At 42.9% G+C, this 17,366-nt stretch overlaps 1 protein-coding gene across 4 annotated transcripts in view; it reads right to left on the bottom strand.

Annotated features, from left to right (window-relative positions):
• The window catches only part of CEP192 (centrosomal protein 192), a 162,700-nt gene that overhangs the window by 95,180 nt on the left and 50,154 nt on the right, over positions 1-17,366 (bottom strand). For all 4 annotated transcript variants that reach the window (XR_012901559.1, XM_075921011.1, XM_075921013.1 and 1 more), the window contains exons 16-19: positions 11,349-11,473; positions 9,336-10,416; positions 9,116-9,242; positions 7,494-7,668 (exon numbers count right to left, since the gene is read on the bottom strand). Coding sequence is in view for 3 of the 4 variants with exons in the window: in XM_075921011.1 (XP_075777126.1) it covers positions 7,494-7,668; positions 9,116-9,242; positions 9,336-10,416; positions 11,349-11,473 (1,508 nt within the window). In the remaining variant the exon portion in view is untranslated. The remainder of the gene's footprint in view (positions 1-7,493; positions 7,669-9,115; positions 9,243-9,335; positions 10,417-11,348; positions 11,474-17,366) is intronic.

Genomic DNA, 17,366 nt, shown 5'->3' with positions numbered 1-17,366 from the left:
CAGCACCACTCCTCAGCGCTACTGGACCAACCCGGCAGCCCCCCAGCTGCTGTGCCCCAGGTGTCCCCAAGTCAGCCGCTGCTGATACTGACCAGCGGCTGACTCCAGGAAGCCCGGGGCAGAGCAGCTCTGCCCCGGGCTTCCTGGAGTCAGCCGCTGGTCAGTTTCAGCAGCGGCTGAATCAGGATACCTGGGGCAGAGCAGCTGGGGGGCTGCCGGGTTGGGTCCCGCAGCCCCGAGGGGCAGCACTACGGGACCAACCTGGCAGCACTCCAGCTGCTCTGCCCCCAGCTTCCCCAATTCAGCCGCTAGTCAGTTTTAGCAGCGGCTGAATCAGGGAAGCTGGGGGCAGAGCAGCTCCAATGGTCTGGCTGCCCGGAGCACTTCTGGGTTCCTGATGGTGCCAGACCATCAGGAGTGCCGGACCATCAGAGTTTTACTGTACCTGTTATGTTCACTCCCTCACGGGCATCTGGCATTGGCCACTATCAGAAAATAGGATACAGGGCTAGATGGACCTTTGGTCTGACCCAGTAAAACCGTTCTTATTTCTTATGTAAAGACAAAAGTTATCCACATGAGGGTAGAAGACCACACAATAGCTGTTAGGTGGACCATGACGGAATGAATGGCCAAAACTTGGTTTCCAATATAAACCCTTCCCCTAAAATATGCTAATTCAATTGGGCAACCTCCAGACTGATAAGACCACAGAGAAAAGATTCCATTTAGAGAGTTCAACAGAACACTCAAATGTTGAATAGTAAGACTAACACATTTTGAACATCTTTTTGAGCAAGTATCCCCAGGGTGTAACCCTGCCATTAGACAAATGAAACAGGTCCCCGCGGGTTGAAAAACTGGATCCACATCAAATGAAGCAGTTTCACCTCTTTTACTGAAAAGGATAAGAAAGTGGAGAACCAGTGTTGCCTCATCTATGCTGAGACAATCAGAATAACTCTGGAATTGATTCTAGGATACATTAACAGGTATGTTGTGAGCAAGGCATGAGAAGTCCTTCTTTTGCTCTACTCTGCGCTGATTAGGCCTCAGTTGGAGTAGTGTGCCCAGTTCTGGGTACCACATTTCAAGATGATGTGAAGAAATTGGAGAAGGTTCAGAGAAGAGCAACAAGAATGATTAAAGGTCTAAAGAACATGACCCATGGGGAAAAAAAAAAAGACTGAAAGAATTGGGCTTGTTTAGTTTGGAAAAAAGATCGAGGGGGGACATGATCGCCATTTTCAGAGGATAGAACAAGAAGCAATGGGCTTAAACTGCAGCAAGGGAGGTTTAGATAGGAACTTTTTCCTACTGTCCAAACTGTCAGGGTGGTTAAACACGGAAATAAATTGCCTAGGGAGGTTGTGGAATCTCCATCTGTGGAGGTATTTAAGAGTAGATTAGATAGATGTCTATCAGGGATGGTCTAGACAGTACTGAGTCCTGTCCTGAGGGCAGGGGACTGGACTCGATGACCTCTCGAGGTCCCTTCCAGTCATAGTATTCTATGATTGTCCAGTCTGACTTAATAGAACCCAGTGAAGGGGTATAATCAGTGGGAAAGAGCACAGGTCACTCTTCCAATGAAAGAGAACAGCATCAGAGTTTCTCAATTTTTTTATTTTTATTTTTTAAATAAGTACCCCCCAGTACCTACAGTTTCCATCATTTTTTTCTACCATTGCAACAATTGTTTAGACAACTTAATCATAGCCAGGCTAGGGATGAAATTTTTGGGTGTAAAAAGTACAAAAATAAAGCACTGTAAAACTTAACACAAAGGCGAGTAGGAACAAATGGGACTCCTATGCAAAGATTGGCTGGGTTTGTCCATCAGCCTGGAGAGTCCAAAATGTCACAGCACCCTTAGAACATTCAGTTCAGATGCTAATGTTTTGCCAAAACTGAGTCCAACCAATCTTGCAGACTCCTAAAACTTAGTCTGGCATACTGGTCTAAATATATACAAGTCTCATAATTCTATTCAGTTGTGGTTTGGCAAGACTTGAGATAAAACAATTACATTAAAGATCCAGTACTGCTGCTATGAATTCTATCCTCTGAACTAGTGCAAGGATCCACTTTTCTGAGCTGATATATTAAAAGTTGATTGGATAATAATTACATTGTACAGACCCGGATCTAGAATGGCCTCTCACATGCCACTCATACTGGAAGGAATAGTTTTGTACTCTTACGCTTCTCAAGAAGGCAGCTACCACTGCGATGTATTTTGTAATAATCCAGAGAGGTGCTGATATGCTGAGAGCAGCATCATGAACTGATGAGGCTGAGATTCCTAGTAAACCAGATACTTCCCATGGCCTTGATAAACTATTGAATTGATATAGGTCTAATATTGGCCTGAAACATCCCTTTGCTTTTAGTATTACAAAAGAGCAGAAATACCCAGTTCATACAAGACATTGAGCCTCACTTATGGCTTCTACCTGAAGGAGAAAGCTAAACTACCGGTCATATAAGTGCCTTGTGAGGTAACCCTGTAAAAGGAATGAGAAGGAGGAGGAGAGGGGAAAGGGATGTATTCCCCTTTCACAGTACTGATGAAATGGGAAAGATGGTTTGTGAACAATGGGAAAGGAGAGATTGGAATCATGGAGACTGGTCTGGTATCCTCAACTGAACAAGCAGATCGGCTGCTTAGTACCCCTTAGGGCACTCAGTTGTAACAGGAGGTACTGAAGAAACAGCAATGTCTGCATATACATCTCCTACGCTTTTTCTTTAATAGATGTTGGTGAGGCCCTGAAGTGGGGTACCAGTGGAACTGCTGAGAAATGAAGTGCTTCTTGGACAGAGCCAATGTATATACACACACAATTATTTCCATCTCCCTTGAGTTCTATGAAGCATAGCACCAGTCAAAGGAAAAAAGGGATGCCCATTCAAGTAGCAGGACACCTAGACAATCTGCTGAAACCCTTGAGGCAACCATGCAGACTACAGCTGTGGTCACTGGCAGATGGTGACAGCAAGAATGTAATTGACTTGGCTGCTAGGACCATGGTCTCTGCCATGAACTTCCCTTCATCTACCTGTAATAGATCTCTTGCTTAGCAGCCTCAAGCAATTCGTCCTTACATTATTAGAATAGCAGCCTAAACAGTATACCCATATAGCCCTAAACTACTGTTCAAAGACAATTCTAAGCTGTAACTGTCATCAAATACATTTTTCTATGGAACAAACCTAATTTTTAAATGCCCCTTGACTTAGGTTAGACACCTGTGGCAACAGATATTAGCGATCCTGGAGGAGGGTGGGAATAAAAGTTTTCAAAACCCATGAGGGCACATAGTATCTACACAGTTTGCTTAGATATGGGAAGGGATAAGTTTGCCAGAGATCTTTTTATAAGTTCTAAAATTGCCTCATTAAGTGACAGCACCACCCAAGACCAGAATATCAATAAAGTGGCAAGAAGATTCCTTAACCAACTCTATCTCCATGTTCAAGGCCAAGGCTACCTTTCTTAAGAGCACTTGGTGAGCCCTGTAGTCATCAAGAGAGGATGAAGACACCCCTGTGAAAACTATTTTACTTGGAAAGAAGGAAGATTAAGTCAACACAGATTGAGGCTGTATCTTCTGTTGGCACTCTCAAACGTTCCTCAACACATTCTTCCAGAGAGATGTATGTGGGGCCAGCACCTATGGAGGTGCTGCTTCAGGCCCTGGCAAAGAGTCAACTTTGCTGATGGATGGATGGATGGATGGATGGAGTGCTTTGATTTTCACTGCACTCAACTGCACAATCTTTCCACCTTCTTGCGAGGCATAGGGAACAGACATCTGCCTCTCTGAGTGTCCTCAGAAGCGGTCTGCTTTTCCTGCACACCAGCCAGGAAAAGCAGTACAGGAACTCAGTCAGCATCAGAGGTGCACTTCTTACAGATGCTGATGTGCTCAGTATCATATACAAATAAGAGGTTTCTAAAGGTGATTGCAGCAGCTTCAGCCTGGCCTCTACATTTTTCTTGGTCAGAGGCCTGATGCCCTTAGAAATTTGGCATTGATCCTTAATATGAAAACTCATCCAACCACTTCAAACAGCTAGATTTTGGTTGCTCACTGGCCTGGGCTTTGACCACCAGACTGTCAGGCATGCTCAAAGCATTTCTCTGTACTGATAAACAGAATCCCGAACTCAGGGAACTGAAGAAAAACCTAACAAATATTAAATTAACTCAGCAAACGCTAACCCTAATAACTATACATATATGTAACTATATGTAACAAAGATGACATGTTGAGAGCAATTGCTAACTCAAAACCAATAGGTGCCAAACAAACAGTCACAAGCAGTAAGAACAAATTATGTGGTCAGGGCAACTTTTTTTATAATTGCACACAGAAGCACTTACAAGCAAAAGGTGCTTGAGCTGCATCAACAGGTAATGGTAAGAGAAAAGTTCCTAACAACACACACATACCAAGAGTAGAACATATACGGGCATTCGTTCAAAGAACAGGGTTTTCTTGCAGGCCCCAGGGCATGCAGCAAACAAGGAAAAGCCTAAGTTCTAAAATTGCCTCATTAATTGGCAGCTATGCCTCCTGATTGCTTTTGTGCCCCATGAAGGTAGACTTCAGTAAGGCCTGTTAAGTTAGAAACACTGTCCCTGTCCACGAAGACAGCTAGCCACATTTCCCCTAGATAGTGATACCAGGTTGAATTTTAATTTGTACACACTGAGGAACCTTACAGCCTTACAGGAAGTCAGGAGAGCTAGAAAACAACAAACAGTAACATAAAAGCTCTCATTAACTGCTTCTGTAAGTGGGCTGCTCTCAGTCACATCACTGCCGCGTCAGCTGTTGGTGGGCAGCAAGACATGGCAACCTATAGCAATTGATGGGGCAAGAGCAGCTAGAATGACATATTTGTACTTTCCTCGTCTTAAATGTGGCAGGAAATCCTATGCCTTGATTATGATTCCTTCTCACGGTTCTTGGGGAAATATACTAGGCAGCTTATCCATGGAAATCACAAATTTGTTTTACTGAAGTCAGGGGCCTCACGTGTCTCAAGAATGACTTGCCCCCTTTTATTAGATGTGTTTCATATAAGGCTGTCCTCCTTTGGAGCCCCCAGCCTGGCATATGAATGTGGCTCCTAGGAAGCTTTTATCAGTATCGGCAAGTAGATAGCTTAACCCAAAATACTCTACTATACTTTCTTGTGCTGGCAGTGCTCATGCTGCATCTACTGCTGTCCTCCACAGTCTCAGAAGAGGAGAAGAAAGGATGCAGTTGAGTTTGGCAATCACACGACTGCTGGTTTGGGCTCTAGGGATTTTTTTTTACGTCTTCCATCTAGTATGCTGACTTTTGGAATCAGTCCCTTCAGAGATAAAATGGAGGGGCTGCCTGCACTGACCTTGGCTTTTCTAACCCTGCCTACTTCGCTTCTTGCCCAGATCACAGAGCTGGACTAGACTTCTAAATGGAAGCTATATTTTGTCCATGGAAAGTCAGACTCGTATAAGTCACTTGACAAGAAGAGGAACAGCAAGGGAACAACATATTTATTTTTGGCTCTCTCAGCTTAACTCACCCTTAAGCAACACAAGCCACGGATGGACCTCAAAAGAGAACTGAGAAAAGAAGAAAAACTTCCTAAGAGGCAAGTAGAGGCCTAGGACATGATTATAAATTTGCCAAATTGCTAGTCAGAAATTTTAACTCAATGTCTGGCATTTATCAGAAGAGCTCTGCAGCAGAGAATAGTGGATAAGCCTGCCATGAAGGCAAAGAAAACTGAAAAATTTCAGGAGATGAGGCACTGATCCAATGCCCATGTGACTGATTCTGCTCCCAAGCTGTGAAAAGAGTGAAGTACTGACCCACTGACATCTGTGGACCTTAGCATGATGAACACTAAGTAAGAACTCAACATTAAAACAAAGATCAATAGTTCTCATGAACCATAGTGTAGACTGAATATACTGATGAGTACAGTAGGTGAGGACTAAATGCATCTTCCTTTGTTCAGGAAGTCATTTGAAAAGCATGCTTGGCCACAGACACTACCAATGCATCATTTGTTCATGCTATAGTGCCCACAAAAGCAGTGCAAAAATTCAAGCAAAGAGAAACTGTGCCAAAGTTAAATTGCTATGAGGAAAGTGTGTTTTGCCTTTTTAACTCATGTAAAAAGATTTGTTATAGTCTGCTTTTTAAAAAAATCTGTTTAAATGTGTTTAAATTTTTTGCTTTCTTAAAGTTAAATTAGAATTATGGGTCTGATAGGAGATTTTTCAAAGGATTTGAAAACTATAGTTGAAGTTTTCTCAGTCCTCAATTGAAAAAAATAGGGATGTTTAATATCTCAACTTCTCTTCTACAGGTATGTCTGCACTATAATCAAAGATCAGCAGCATGGCAACCGCTGGTCCAGATCAGCTGACACAGGCTCACCACAGATATAAAATTGCAATGTAGATCTTCAGGCTAGAACAGTGGTGGGAAAAAGGGCCTCTACCGGCCGCATCCAGCCCACAGAGTCCCTGCTGCTCTCCTCCCCAATGCCAATTAGGGTCTGGGGGGCAGGAGGAAGCGCATGAAGTTTCCTTTGCCCTGCCAGGAACACGCAGCACTTTGAATGCTTCGCATGCTCCCCTAAGCCCAACCCAGGAGTATGGGTGCTTATGGGAAACCTGGGGGGAGGAGGGCTCCCCCACCCCAGACCAATCATGATCTGCGGGTGGGGAAGCCCAGAAGCATGCTCACCCCGCCCTTTCCACTTGAGGCCCCACCCCTTCCAGCATGGCCTGGGGCCACTTCACAAATTTTTGTAGTGGTCCCCGGCAAAAAGTTATTGCCTACCCCTGGGCTATAGCCTAGACTCTGAAAACCCTATGAGGGGACCAAGTTTCAGAGGTCAGGCACCAACTCAAGCCCACAGCTCTACACTGTGATTTTAGTGCCATAGCCTGAGCCCCAAAAGCCTGAGTCAACTGACTTGGGCTCCGAGACCAGTTTAAAGCAGTGTAGACCTACACAAAGTGTTCATAAGAGTCTGAATTAAGTAGATACTAGCAAAAATGTCAGACCATAACTAACACACCTTCCCCATTCAACTGCTCAGCTTTGTACTGTTATCCCATATTTTCCACTCACAGCAGGGTACCAAAAAGATAGTCTAGCCCTGATATTTCCCTGGTGTGAAAGAAAACTGGAAAAGCCTCACATTTCCTTTAATGAATGCAGAGGCAAACAGAAGGCAATTCACCATCAATAAGTCAATATTAAATACAAATCAATTCAGCAAAAAGATTTAAACTATTCATTTAAATAAAAATTGCCACAAACTTTTCATTTAGGTTATATTTTGAAGCACCTATTAAAAATTAAACTGTAGGCAAACTGATAAAAATTTTAAGCATTTCCAAGACAACACAGTGAATTTTATTTTTTGAAAATACTTGTGACAAATGATTAAACTAGAGCACAAGACTATCTTACCCCATGTATTGCTGGACTAGGTATGGTGACTATATTCTTAAGGGTATTTTCAGTTGCAGAGACATATGTCAATCGACTCATGCTAGGACTTGAGCACACTGACTGAATTAGAGTGCTGTCATTGTAGGCAGTCCTCTGAAAATAAGGTGCTGTGCAAGGAGAATCAGCTTCAGATCTGCAGGAGAAATGCAAAGTATCTTAATGTTTACTTGCACGTTTTCCCTCCCATCTCCTCCCCACCCCGAAAATCAAACTTTAAATGTTAGAAACCACTTTCGGGGCATTCAGTTTTATTAATTGGATGCTTTATTCAATTCAATCTGTAGACCATTTACTGTTGAAAAAAATTGGATAGGTCAACTACACAAAGATATCTAGATCAGTAATAGAAGTCTTCCCTTGGATATGTACGCACAATTCCTTGATGTCAACAGGGTCTATGTTTGGATTGCCAAGGACACATCTTAAGCAAAAACCAACACAAACTGGGGCATACTGATACTATAGTGAAAGAAATGGCCTAAACACCTAAAACAAGTCAATTGTTATGGCATAAGGAGGCTTTAACCGCAAGCAGTTTTATATTTCTTTGCTTTTGTTTAATGTCATATGGTGTTACTGAATATCAACACCACCACCACCCAACATCTCTTTTACTCCACACCTAGTATCAACATTTTCTGAATGGAGAAAACCCAGGATGTTCTCCCTTGCAACTAGGAACGTTTTAATGTAAGAGTTAGGTAAAATTTAACAAACTATTATTTATCCAAATAACCCAAAGCTATATACGTTATATCTTTTAATACTTAACAGAAGAAAATATTCATCCAAAATTGTGTATTAACTTTTTGAAGAAAGCTGCATGACCCATAATTCTGAGATATAACAGTATGCACCATACATATATTATTAATGTTTAAATTCTAAATAAGTTACTGTGACAGTTATTGAAAAAAAACAACATTAGGGAAGGGTATAACTTGTGTTAGTGAGAAGGCCATGTTCCATTTATCATCAGCCACCATTAATTTGGGATTACGAAATGACCAAGGCCAGATAAAAACGATCAGTATTACAGGTTCAGGTTTACAATTCTAAAATTAAAATTTTACAATTGTTAGACGGAGCTATTATTTTAGCAAAACTTTAGAAGCCCACAAATTGCAGCCAAGCCAGTGATATCTGTTTCAGGTAGCTGGGGGGGGGGCAACAACTTTGAGAAGTGTGAATTGCCCCATTCATCTCAATATGGCAAAACAGTTCAAGTGGAGATCCCAAGTCAAACTTGAGATTTACATCTGATCTATAGGCTGGTTGTTTGACACCTACTAAAATACGGTATAAGAGGGCAAGGCAAGACTCCAATCTAAAACATTTTGATCTTCTGCTCAAATCAGCAGGATAATATGGAAAGCCAAGTACAGCCCAAGGCAATTATCACTTGCACATTTGAAAAAAATACTGGTACTTAACTGAGGGACATTAAAGTCATACATTACTGAAACCAAAAATCTACAATAAGTTGAGTTCAAACATTTTCAGGTAGACATCTAAAAATTCAGTATAAAATAGGGCTATACAGAAGTGTTTGTTTCTCACTCCCCCATCAAAAAGTTTACCCTGAAAGAGCTGTTCCAGAAGCTTCACTGGGAGAAGAATGAATTAGTGGAGAAGTCGAGGGTCTGAAGCTGTATTGCTCATCTTCTGAAGATTGTAAGTCACATTCAGACGACATGGGTTTCCGATCTGTTGACAGAATAATCCCTTTAAACACAACGAAAGGGACAAGTGTTTTAAAAAGAGCCATTTAGGAGATAAATCAAGGCTATATTTACTTACCAACACTTTTCAGGGAGGTCACAGAAGGCTTTTCAAAAGTCACGTGTTTCACATTATTAGTGCAAGCAGTACTAGACTCCCTGACATACTTTTGCATTTTTCCATCTTGTGTCTCTTCATCTTTGCTCGGTTTCTGTGTGGATTTTGCTTTGGTATGATTTACAGGTAACTGAATACTAGATTGCTGGACAAGTTTTAAATTGTTGTTTGACACTATGCTTTCTGTATCTGTTCTCTTCACTGTATCATTACTTGGTGTAGGAACAATTCTATTAATTGCCCAATGAGTTGTTTCTTTATTTTCACTGGAATAGTTAATATGTGAGTTTGTGAGGCTATTGGTTTGGCTAGAAGATGGCTTTAATGTTGTGTAATTGCCTATAAATACCATATCTTTCTCTGTTGCAGGTGCATTCAAAAATCCTTTCACCTCATTTTCACTGGTTATTTTTTCTGAATCTAGTACATTTGAAGTAAGACTAAATCTCTCTGCATGTGAGTGTTCACCTGTTACCAAATCAGAGGCGTCTTCTGAATACTTAGTCCTGTTTACAGTTTTCTCTCTTGTCTCAGGAAAGTTAGATGCACAAAAGGAATCCCGAGTGCCATTTTCTTCATATAAACTTTCTGCATAGTCCAGAAGCCATTTCCCTCCCTTTTTCATAAGATTACTATTTAACATGTCAGAAGCATGACTGTCTTGAGTTTTATGTTTAAATGGTAAAGAGCTATCCTTAAAGTCATGGACATACACTTCGGATCTTGTAAAGTTTTCAGGTTCACTTTCATGCCCAGCCTCTTCAGTCTTTTTAAGATATTTCTCCATATTAAATAGATTATGCTTTTCTTCGGTGCTGGATAAATTCCGATTAATGAACGAGAAATCTGTACCTTCATCAGCTTCAGGAAGAACGGGTTGCTTTCTACTTTTGTTTGAAAGTGCTATCATCATTGCAGCTAGCTGGGAAGGATCAGCACTAGCTGACACATTAGCAAGAGCAGAAGTAATTGTGCTTATGCTCAGGATAGCATCTGTGTGATCTGGCAGCTTGTCTTCAAATTTGCTTTTATCAAGTCTTTCCTAAAATGAAAAAGTAAAAAACCACAAGCTCAACCAAGTTTTAATTTTAACCAAGTTTTAATTAAAAATAAACTCTATAATTCAGCCTTACCCTCCTACAGGAGTACTAAATATTTATTTGAGTTAATATACATGCTTTGGAATATATCATCAGGTACTAGGTATTACCTAGTATGTTTATAAAAATCAGTACCATACGAAGTTAGATCCACCATACTACACAAGAGTTTCAGTAAGATTCTAGAGAAGAGCTAATAAAAGCAACAAGCCAATAAGTTTTGTAAGAACTGGTATAGAAGGCATCACTGGAGCTTACCATATTCAAAGAAAATCCTGTCTGTGCCTCCTATGACTTCAACTTAAGAAACTGGAACTAGACTTAAGATAATGCAGAATGGGTCAGGAAGACCCAGAAACATGACAGTGTACAAGTTAGAGTAATTCAGCTACCCCTCTGAGACATTAAAAAGGCATGAGGCCTAAAATTAACAAATCCAAAATTACCTATTCTCACAAATGTATTTGGTTTTGCACTGCTCAATGCCAAAACAACTTGGTTGCACAGCTCACGACCAAAGCTTTCTTTAGAAAATAAATTTGAGGCAAGGCACGTCTTTTAATTTTGATACTCAAGATAGCAGAAATTAATGACCGTTTCCCCATCCATCTCAAGTAGATAGCAGTGATTCAACATATTAAGAAGCCTCAGACAGTTGGGGAGTGGGAAGAGAACGAGACACACACACACACATTATCATCAAGAGGCAGGGTCTTTAGTATCAAAGGATCCTGAACACTGTCAGATTGTGGCTGCTTGAAAGGAAGTGGGGGTGAGGGGAAGGTTCATTGTCAGTGCTCACATTTGACATCTTATTCATTTTAAATACATAGCTCAAAATGAATTCTCCTGATACTTTTAATATAATAGATACCTCTATTTTACTTTCAGCAGCAATTTGCATATTATTTGTATTTATTCCTCCTGTAGTCTCCATCGCACCAACAGTAAACGTGGCTGATGCAGAGTCCGGATGTTCCTTTGTGTGCACTATGGCTTCTATAAAAAGCAGGAAAAAAGGATAAGTAGTAATTACAGTTAAGCAGATTGTTTAAATACCCATGTGCTTGGGATACATCCACTATGCCCCTGAAGTTCTGCTGAAAGCAGTGATCATTAAGACCTCATGTCTTCCTTTCAGATCCAAACAGTGAGGACTGCTGGGACCACACCACTCTCCACAAACTCCAGTTTCCTAAGGGGAGGGGCTGCAAAAAGCACCTGATCAGATACTCAGTTCCTGGGGCACCCCCTGCCAACAGTTTGCCAGTGCCACAACTCTGCTGCTCACTTCTCCTCAGAAAGGAAAGGCATCAAACTCAACTTCCTGTATAGAGCTAGAAAAAACATTGTCACACCACACTTCTATTTTGCACAGTAATATAATTATATAAGTATGCATATTTGTGGTATATTTTACACAAGATAAAGTATGTGTGTCATCATAGGAAAGATAATTTGCTGAATATGATCACTTTCTATGCATGTATCATTTTGCATCTGAAAATATGAATATTGATTATCTGTATCTCACGTGTAGTTACACCTGTGTAACATCCACTATGCAACATGCTCAGCCTAGACTGCTGGGTGGGAAGGGCCCACTCAGGTTAATGATCCATTAAAGAGAACAACAGGCCTTAGGAGGAGCTTACCTCCCACTTGAGAGCCCTTCCTGAGGGTGCTACAGACAACCAATGAGCAGTGACATCTGTGACTAGGTCACCAAATACTTGACTCATCTTGGGATATCAGTATTTATTTCCTGACTGGCATGGGAACAAAGTTTCCACCATATGCAAAAGCTATACAAGACACGGGTGGAGAATCAGTGAAGACCTCAAGACAGCTCCACACTTCTGGAAACACTTAAGGAACAAAGACTGAACTGGGGAATGTGCTGCACCCAGGCTGAAGGGATTTGTAGCCTGTGAAAGGAACATTTGGGGAGTCTAAGCTTAAAGCAAGAGCAGCTTGCCCCTTAAGAATCTGCAGCTTGTTAATACAATTACTAGACTAGATACAAATAGCAGCTTCTCACCCTTCTTAGTATCTTTTAAAATACCCATCAGGCAGGAGTAAAGTAACCTGGGTGGATGCAACTAAGTTTAGTAAACCAAATAGGGCAGCTCCATTAACCCAGCCCCAGGTTAGAGGTGACCATTTTGAGGCGTTCCTGGTGTGCCTTTCCATCATCTTGCAGCACCACGTGAGGGGAAACTCATAATAGCTCATATAGGGAGGACAGGGTGATACAGGTGTCATGAGTTCCACCCACTCCTACCTACAGGGCCATCTGCTAAAATCTTCAGGTTCTGTGGAATTTCCTCCTCGGGAACTTGCATCTGCTTGGGAGGGTGGAGGTGGGAACACAAGACACCGAGGTGGATAGATTCTCCAGAACCCAACCATGCAGCCTGGGACCGCTGGATAAACTCCCATGGGTTCAAAGAGTACCAAGTCCCTAGAGCCATGTGGGGAGGTACCATTAGCATGATGCCTGGCCCAATGGCAGGGAGCCCTGCTCAGTGCAAGCTTCTGAGGTCACATACTCACTACCTGAGGTCACATACTCACAGGAGTGGGAGGGCCTCTGACTATTTCCCGCATAGTGGTGAGTAATGAAGGCCCATAAGAACCTCTCCAAGCAGGACAAGCCACTGCCAAGGCATCTCAGAGATTGCTGGGATAGGCGGATCAGCGATGAGCAGAAATCAAACACCTCCCATCATCTGCTCAATACTAGGACCCCGAGCAGAATTGGGAGGCCAAGCAAGTCCAATGACCTGAAGAACCACTGAAACTGTGAGGGCCTGTGTGATGGGGACTGGTGCCAGCATGACTGCAACTGATGATGTTTGTCCAAACCAGCCATGGCCAACCCTCTTTCCCCCTCCCCCCAAAGTGCGGCTCATGAAGCCGCCCCTGCACCTCTGAAAACAGCCCCCGCTTCCTGTGCTCACCGGGGCAGGAGGGCTGTCTGGCGCACGCATTCAAAATGGCATCTTCAACATGGTGGTGGCCGGCAGGAACCTGATGTGGCCAAAACGCCTGTAACAGCATTTCTTAATTGTGGCTGGGAACTCTTTTTTTTTTTTGCGCTATGTGCAACTATTTTGGATCTTTGCCTGTAACAGGTTGACCACAAACCCCCCTTCCCTCCCCCCACACACAAAACATCCCACACACCACCACCCCACACCCACCTATCTTCACAGAAGGAGTAGTAAAGATGGAAAAACCATGTACTGAAGAGAGACTAGCAGAGCTCTGACTAAAGTAGGGATGCGAAGTACTAGTCAACCATTTGATAAGCAAATTTTTATTGGATAGATGACAGGCTAGTAGACTAGTTTTCCCTCCCTCTCCCCATCAGAAAAAGGCAGCAAAGGGGCAAGGAGAAGGAGGTACTTCAGAGCAGCAATGCCACGTGGCGCCTGGGGCCAGATCTCAGGCTCCATGTGGTGCTGCCGCTTGAAACAGCCCTGGGCTGCACACAGCATTTCAAAGCAGCAGTGCCGCATGGAGACCAGGATCAACTGGGGACTTCCCTGCTGACCCCGGGATCTGTGTGACACTGCTGCTTTGAAATGCCACATGGAGCCTGATGCTGGGCTTCCCATGGCATTTCAAAGAAGCTGCACCACATGAAGCCCAGAGTGAGCAAGGGAGTCCCCAACTGATCCCAGACTCCACGCAGTGCTTTCGCCTTTGAAGTGTAGCAACAGCCCCGTTGCTATACTTCAAAGGTGGAGATGCCCTATCAACTAATCAAACACTCGATGCAAAAATGCAGCAATGATTCAATTAGTCATTACTTGCAATTTAACATCCCTAAAGACCCTGCATCCAGACATGCTTGAAACCGCACTGAAGAATAACCAAACTGAGTAAAATCCAAATGAAAGGACTATAGAAATCAACAGAAAATCTACAATAGCTTTCAATTTAAGCTATTTCCTGGTTTAAGCCTTTTAACACTGCAAAAAACTACCCTGAACTTCTTTAGAGGACTCAAACCCTCAACTCAAACCCTTGTGCATGCCACTACAGTAGTTTTAGATCAAACAAGCAATTGATTCTACAGTAAGAGCAAAATCATTTGGCAGAATTGGTAGCTGGACTGGAGGTACTGATACAGTAACAAAGCAAGAATTAAAAATGACATTAAAATTAAACTTAAAACACGACAAATGGTCTGGTAGCACTTTACAGACTAACAAAACATGTAGATGGTATCATGAGCTTTCGTGGGATACCATCTACGTTTTGTTAGTCTATAAAGTGCTACCAGACCATTTGCTGTTTAAGTTTATCCTGTACAGACTAATTTGTCTACCCCCTGAAGCATTCATGTCAAAGCTATCAATGTTCAATGAGCTTTGCCTTGTCAGATCTTTCTGATGATCCTCTTAGTATAGGCAGGAAAGCACACTAAAAATCTTGTTACTGTCTGAAAGAGCAAGACAATTTTTAGCCCTTGCATTTCATAAGACTCAGATTTCTAGCGGTTTTTCCTAGTTGTTAAATAGGCTTTGAGACAATAGCCAGTTGGTACTTTGAACATTTTCTGTACTGGTATGTAAGGAAGTGCTTTGATAGAGAAGGCATGTATGTTAGACCAGGACCAGACTACTTCTTTTCTTGACATCAAGAAAGGAGGAGGAAAAAAGAGAAGATAAAACCTGTGTTACTAACTCTTGAAAAGTCAGAGGCACAGATACATTTTGGTTTATTTCAACATATCAGTTTTATCATTTAAAAAAATAAAAGCAAAACCCACAAACATGGCCAGTGGTCCATCAAACTCATTGTCTTATCTGATAGTATTTAGTACCAATTGCATCAGTAGACTGCAAGGTCTGACAAGAAAGAAATTGCAATACTCACAGAGAAAGTCTCTTATCTCCCATTGGAAGTTGGCTTACAATTGAGGCAGGAGTATTTCTATGTGTTGCAAAATTAGGAATAGCAAGTCAACATTATTCTGTGACCATGGAAATAACATCCAGGGCAGAGAAGACAACTTTCAAGACAGATCACATCAAGGATATAAAAAAAAGTGGGAGTTCTAATCCTTTATCTAGTCTGTACTAGACAAGAAAGCATTGTGGGCTTGCTAGATACAATATGGGTTCTTGGTTATCTGTAGAACTTTGAAGCAGGATCTTAGCTCAGTCTCTGAACACTTTTTTTGTGTTGCAGTTGCAATTCTTCAGGCCAGCACAGGGCCCTGACCAGTCCAACTCTGAGCCTCATAGTAGTGTTGGCTGGCAGGGCACATGAAGGGTATAATTCACCCATTGTAGGGCCTATAAATGCTGTTTTACATAGGAAACTCCACTTTAAATATAAGCCAGGTGTTCACAGGACAGCATTGGCTTGCCTGAGTGAGCACAGAGGAAGAACTGAGGCAGCAGATGATTGAAAAGTCATGCTATTCATCCAATTGAGGAAAAGAAAAGGAGGAGGATGACTGTAAACTGCAACTTCATAAACCAAAAATAAGGGTTTTAAAACAAAATAAGAAGGATAAACTGACAAACTTGTTCCACTGCCAGAAGCAGAAAATATTGTCTTAAACTGAAGGTCAAAGCTGAGCCCTGGAAGGCTTCAGTAACAACACTGGACCACAATTCCACAGGTCACAACACTAGGACAATGAATGGAAGAGGAGAGAAGCTGTAGAACAGAAAGTAACTTTACTGAAAAAGGAGATAAGGTTTTAGATTAGTAAATTGTGTTATTTCTTGTGCTCAGTGGCAGACTGCTCACAATTATTATTAATAAGCCTTGTAGATTAACAAGAAATCAGAGTTGTTTGAGGCTGAGGATATTAACTTTGTCTATTTCATTACTTCTATTTCAAACATTAAACAGTAAACAACAGGATGCCTTGACAAAGTAGGCCTAATTGCTACAAAGGTTGCTTTAGGTTACTTTAGAATTGTTATTTGCTCCTCAAAGTGATAGCCAAAACTGTCACTTGATGACAGTACAGGCAGTCCCCGACTTACGCGGATCCGACTTATGTCGGATCCGCACTTACGAACGGGGCTTTCTCGCCCCGGAAGTCGGGGCGAGAAAGCCCCGTTCGTAAGCTGCTCCGGTGCCCCTGGTCTGCTGGAGACCGTTTCCAGCAGACCAGGGGCACCGGGCGGGTTCCCGCGCTTCTGAGGCTTTGCCAGAGCAAAGCCTCAGAGGCGCGGGGAACCGCCGCTGCTGCCGCTTCAATCTGGGTGCCTGTGGTCTGCTGGGGACCGTCCCCAGCAGACCACAGGCTCCCGGACTGAAGCCGCAGCTGCGGGGGGGTCCCTCCCTCTGAGGCTTTGCCAGAGCAAAGCCTCAGAGGCTCTGCTCCCCGTGTCCCTGGTCTGCTGGGGAGGGGGGGGGGGGGCGCAGCTAGTGTGCTCCCCCCCCCCCCCCCCAGCAGACCAGGCTTTTGTTTTGGACTCTGGGGCAGAGCAGCTGGGGCGCTGCCGATTGGTCCTGCAGCGCCCACTCTGGGCACTACTGGACCAACCCGGCAGCACCCCAGCTGCTCTGCCCCAGGCGTCCCCAAGTCAGCTTCTGCTGAAACTGACCAGCGCTGACTACAGGAAGCCCCAGGCAGAGTTGCTCTGCCCCGGGCTTCCTGGAATCAGCTGCTGATCAGTTTCAGCAGCAGCTGACTTGGGGACGCCTGGGGTTCTTAAGTTGATTCTGTATGTAAGTCAGAACTGGCGATCAGTTTCAGCAGTGTCTGAATCTGGACGCCAGTTCCGACTTACATACAGATTCAACTTAAGAACAAACCTACAGTCCCTATCTTGTACGTAACCCGGGGACTGCCTGTACTGGGAACCACAGCTTTTGTTCAAGAGCATGACATCCTTACAACCATCTTAAAAAA

This window comes from Pelodiscus sinensis, chromosome 2 (genome assembly GCF_049634645.1).
Source record: "Pelodiscus sinensis isolate JC-2024 chromosome 2, ASM4963464v1, whole genome shotgun sequence".
Classification (NCBI taxonomy): Eukaryota; Metazoa; Chordata; order Testudines; family Trionychidae; genus Pelodiscus; species Pelodiscus sinensis.
This window is presented reverse-complemented; position numbering and strand designations above follow the sequence as displayed.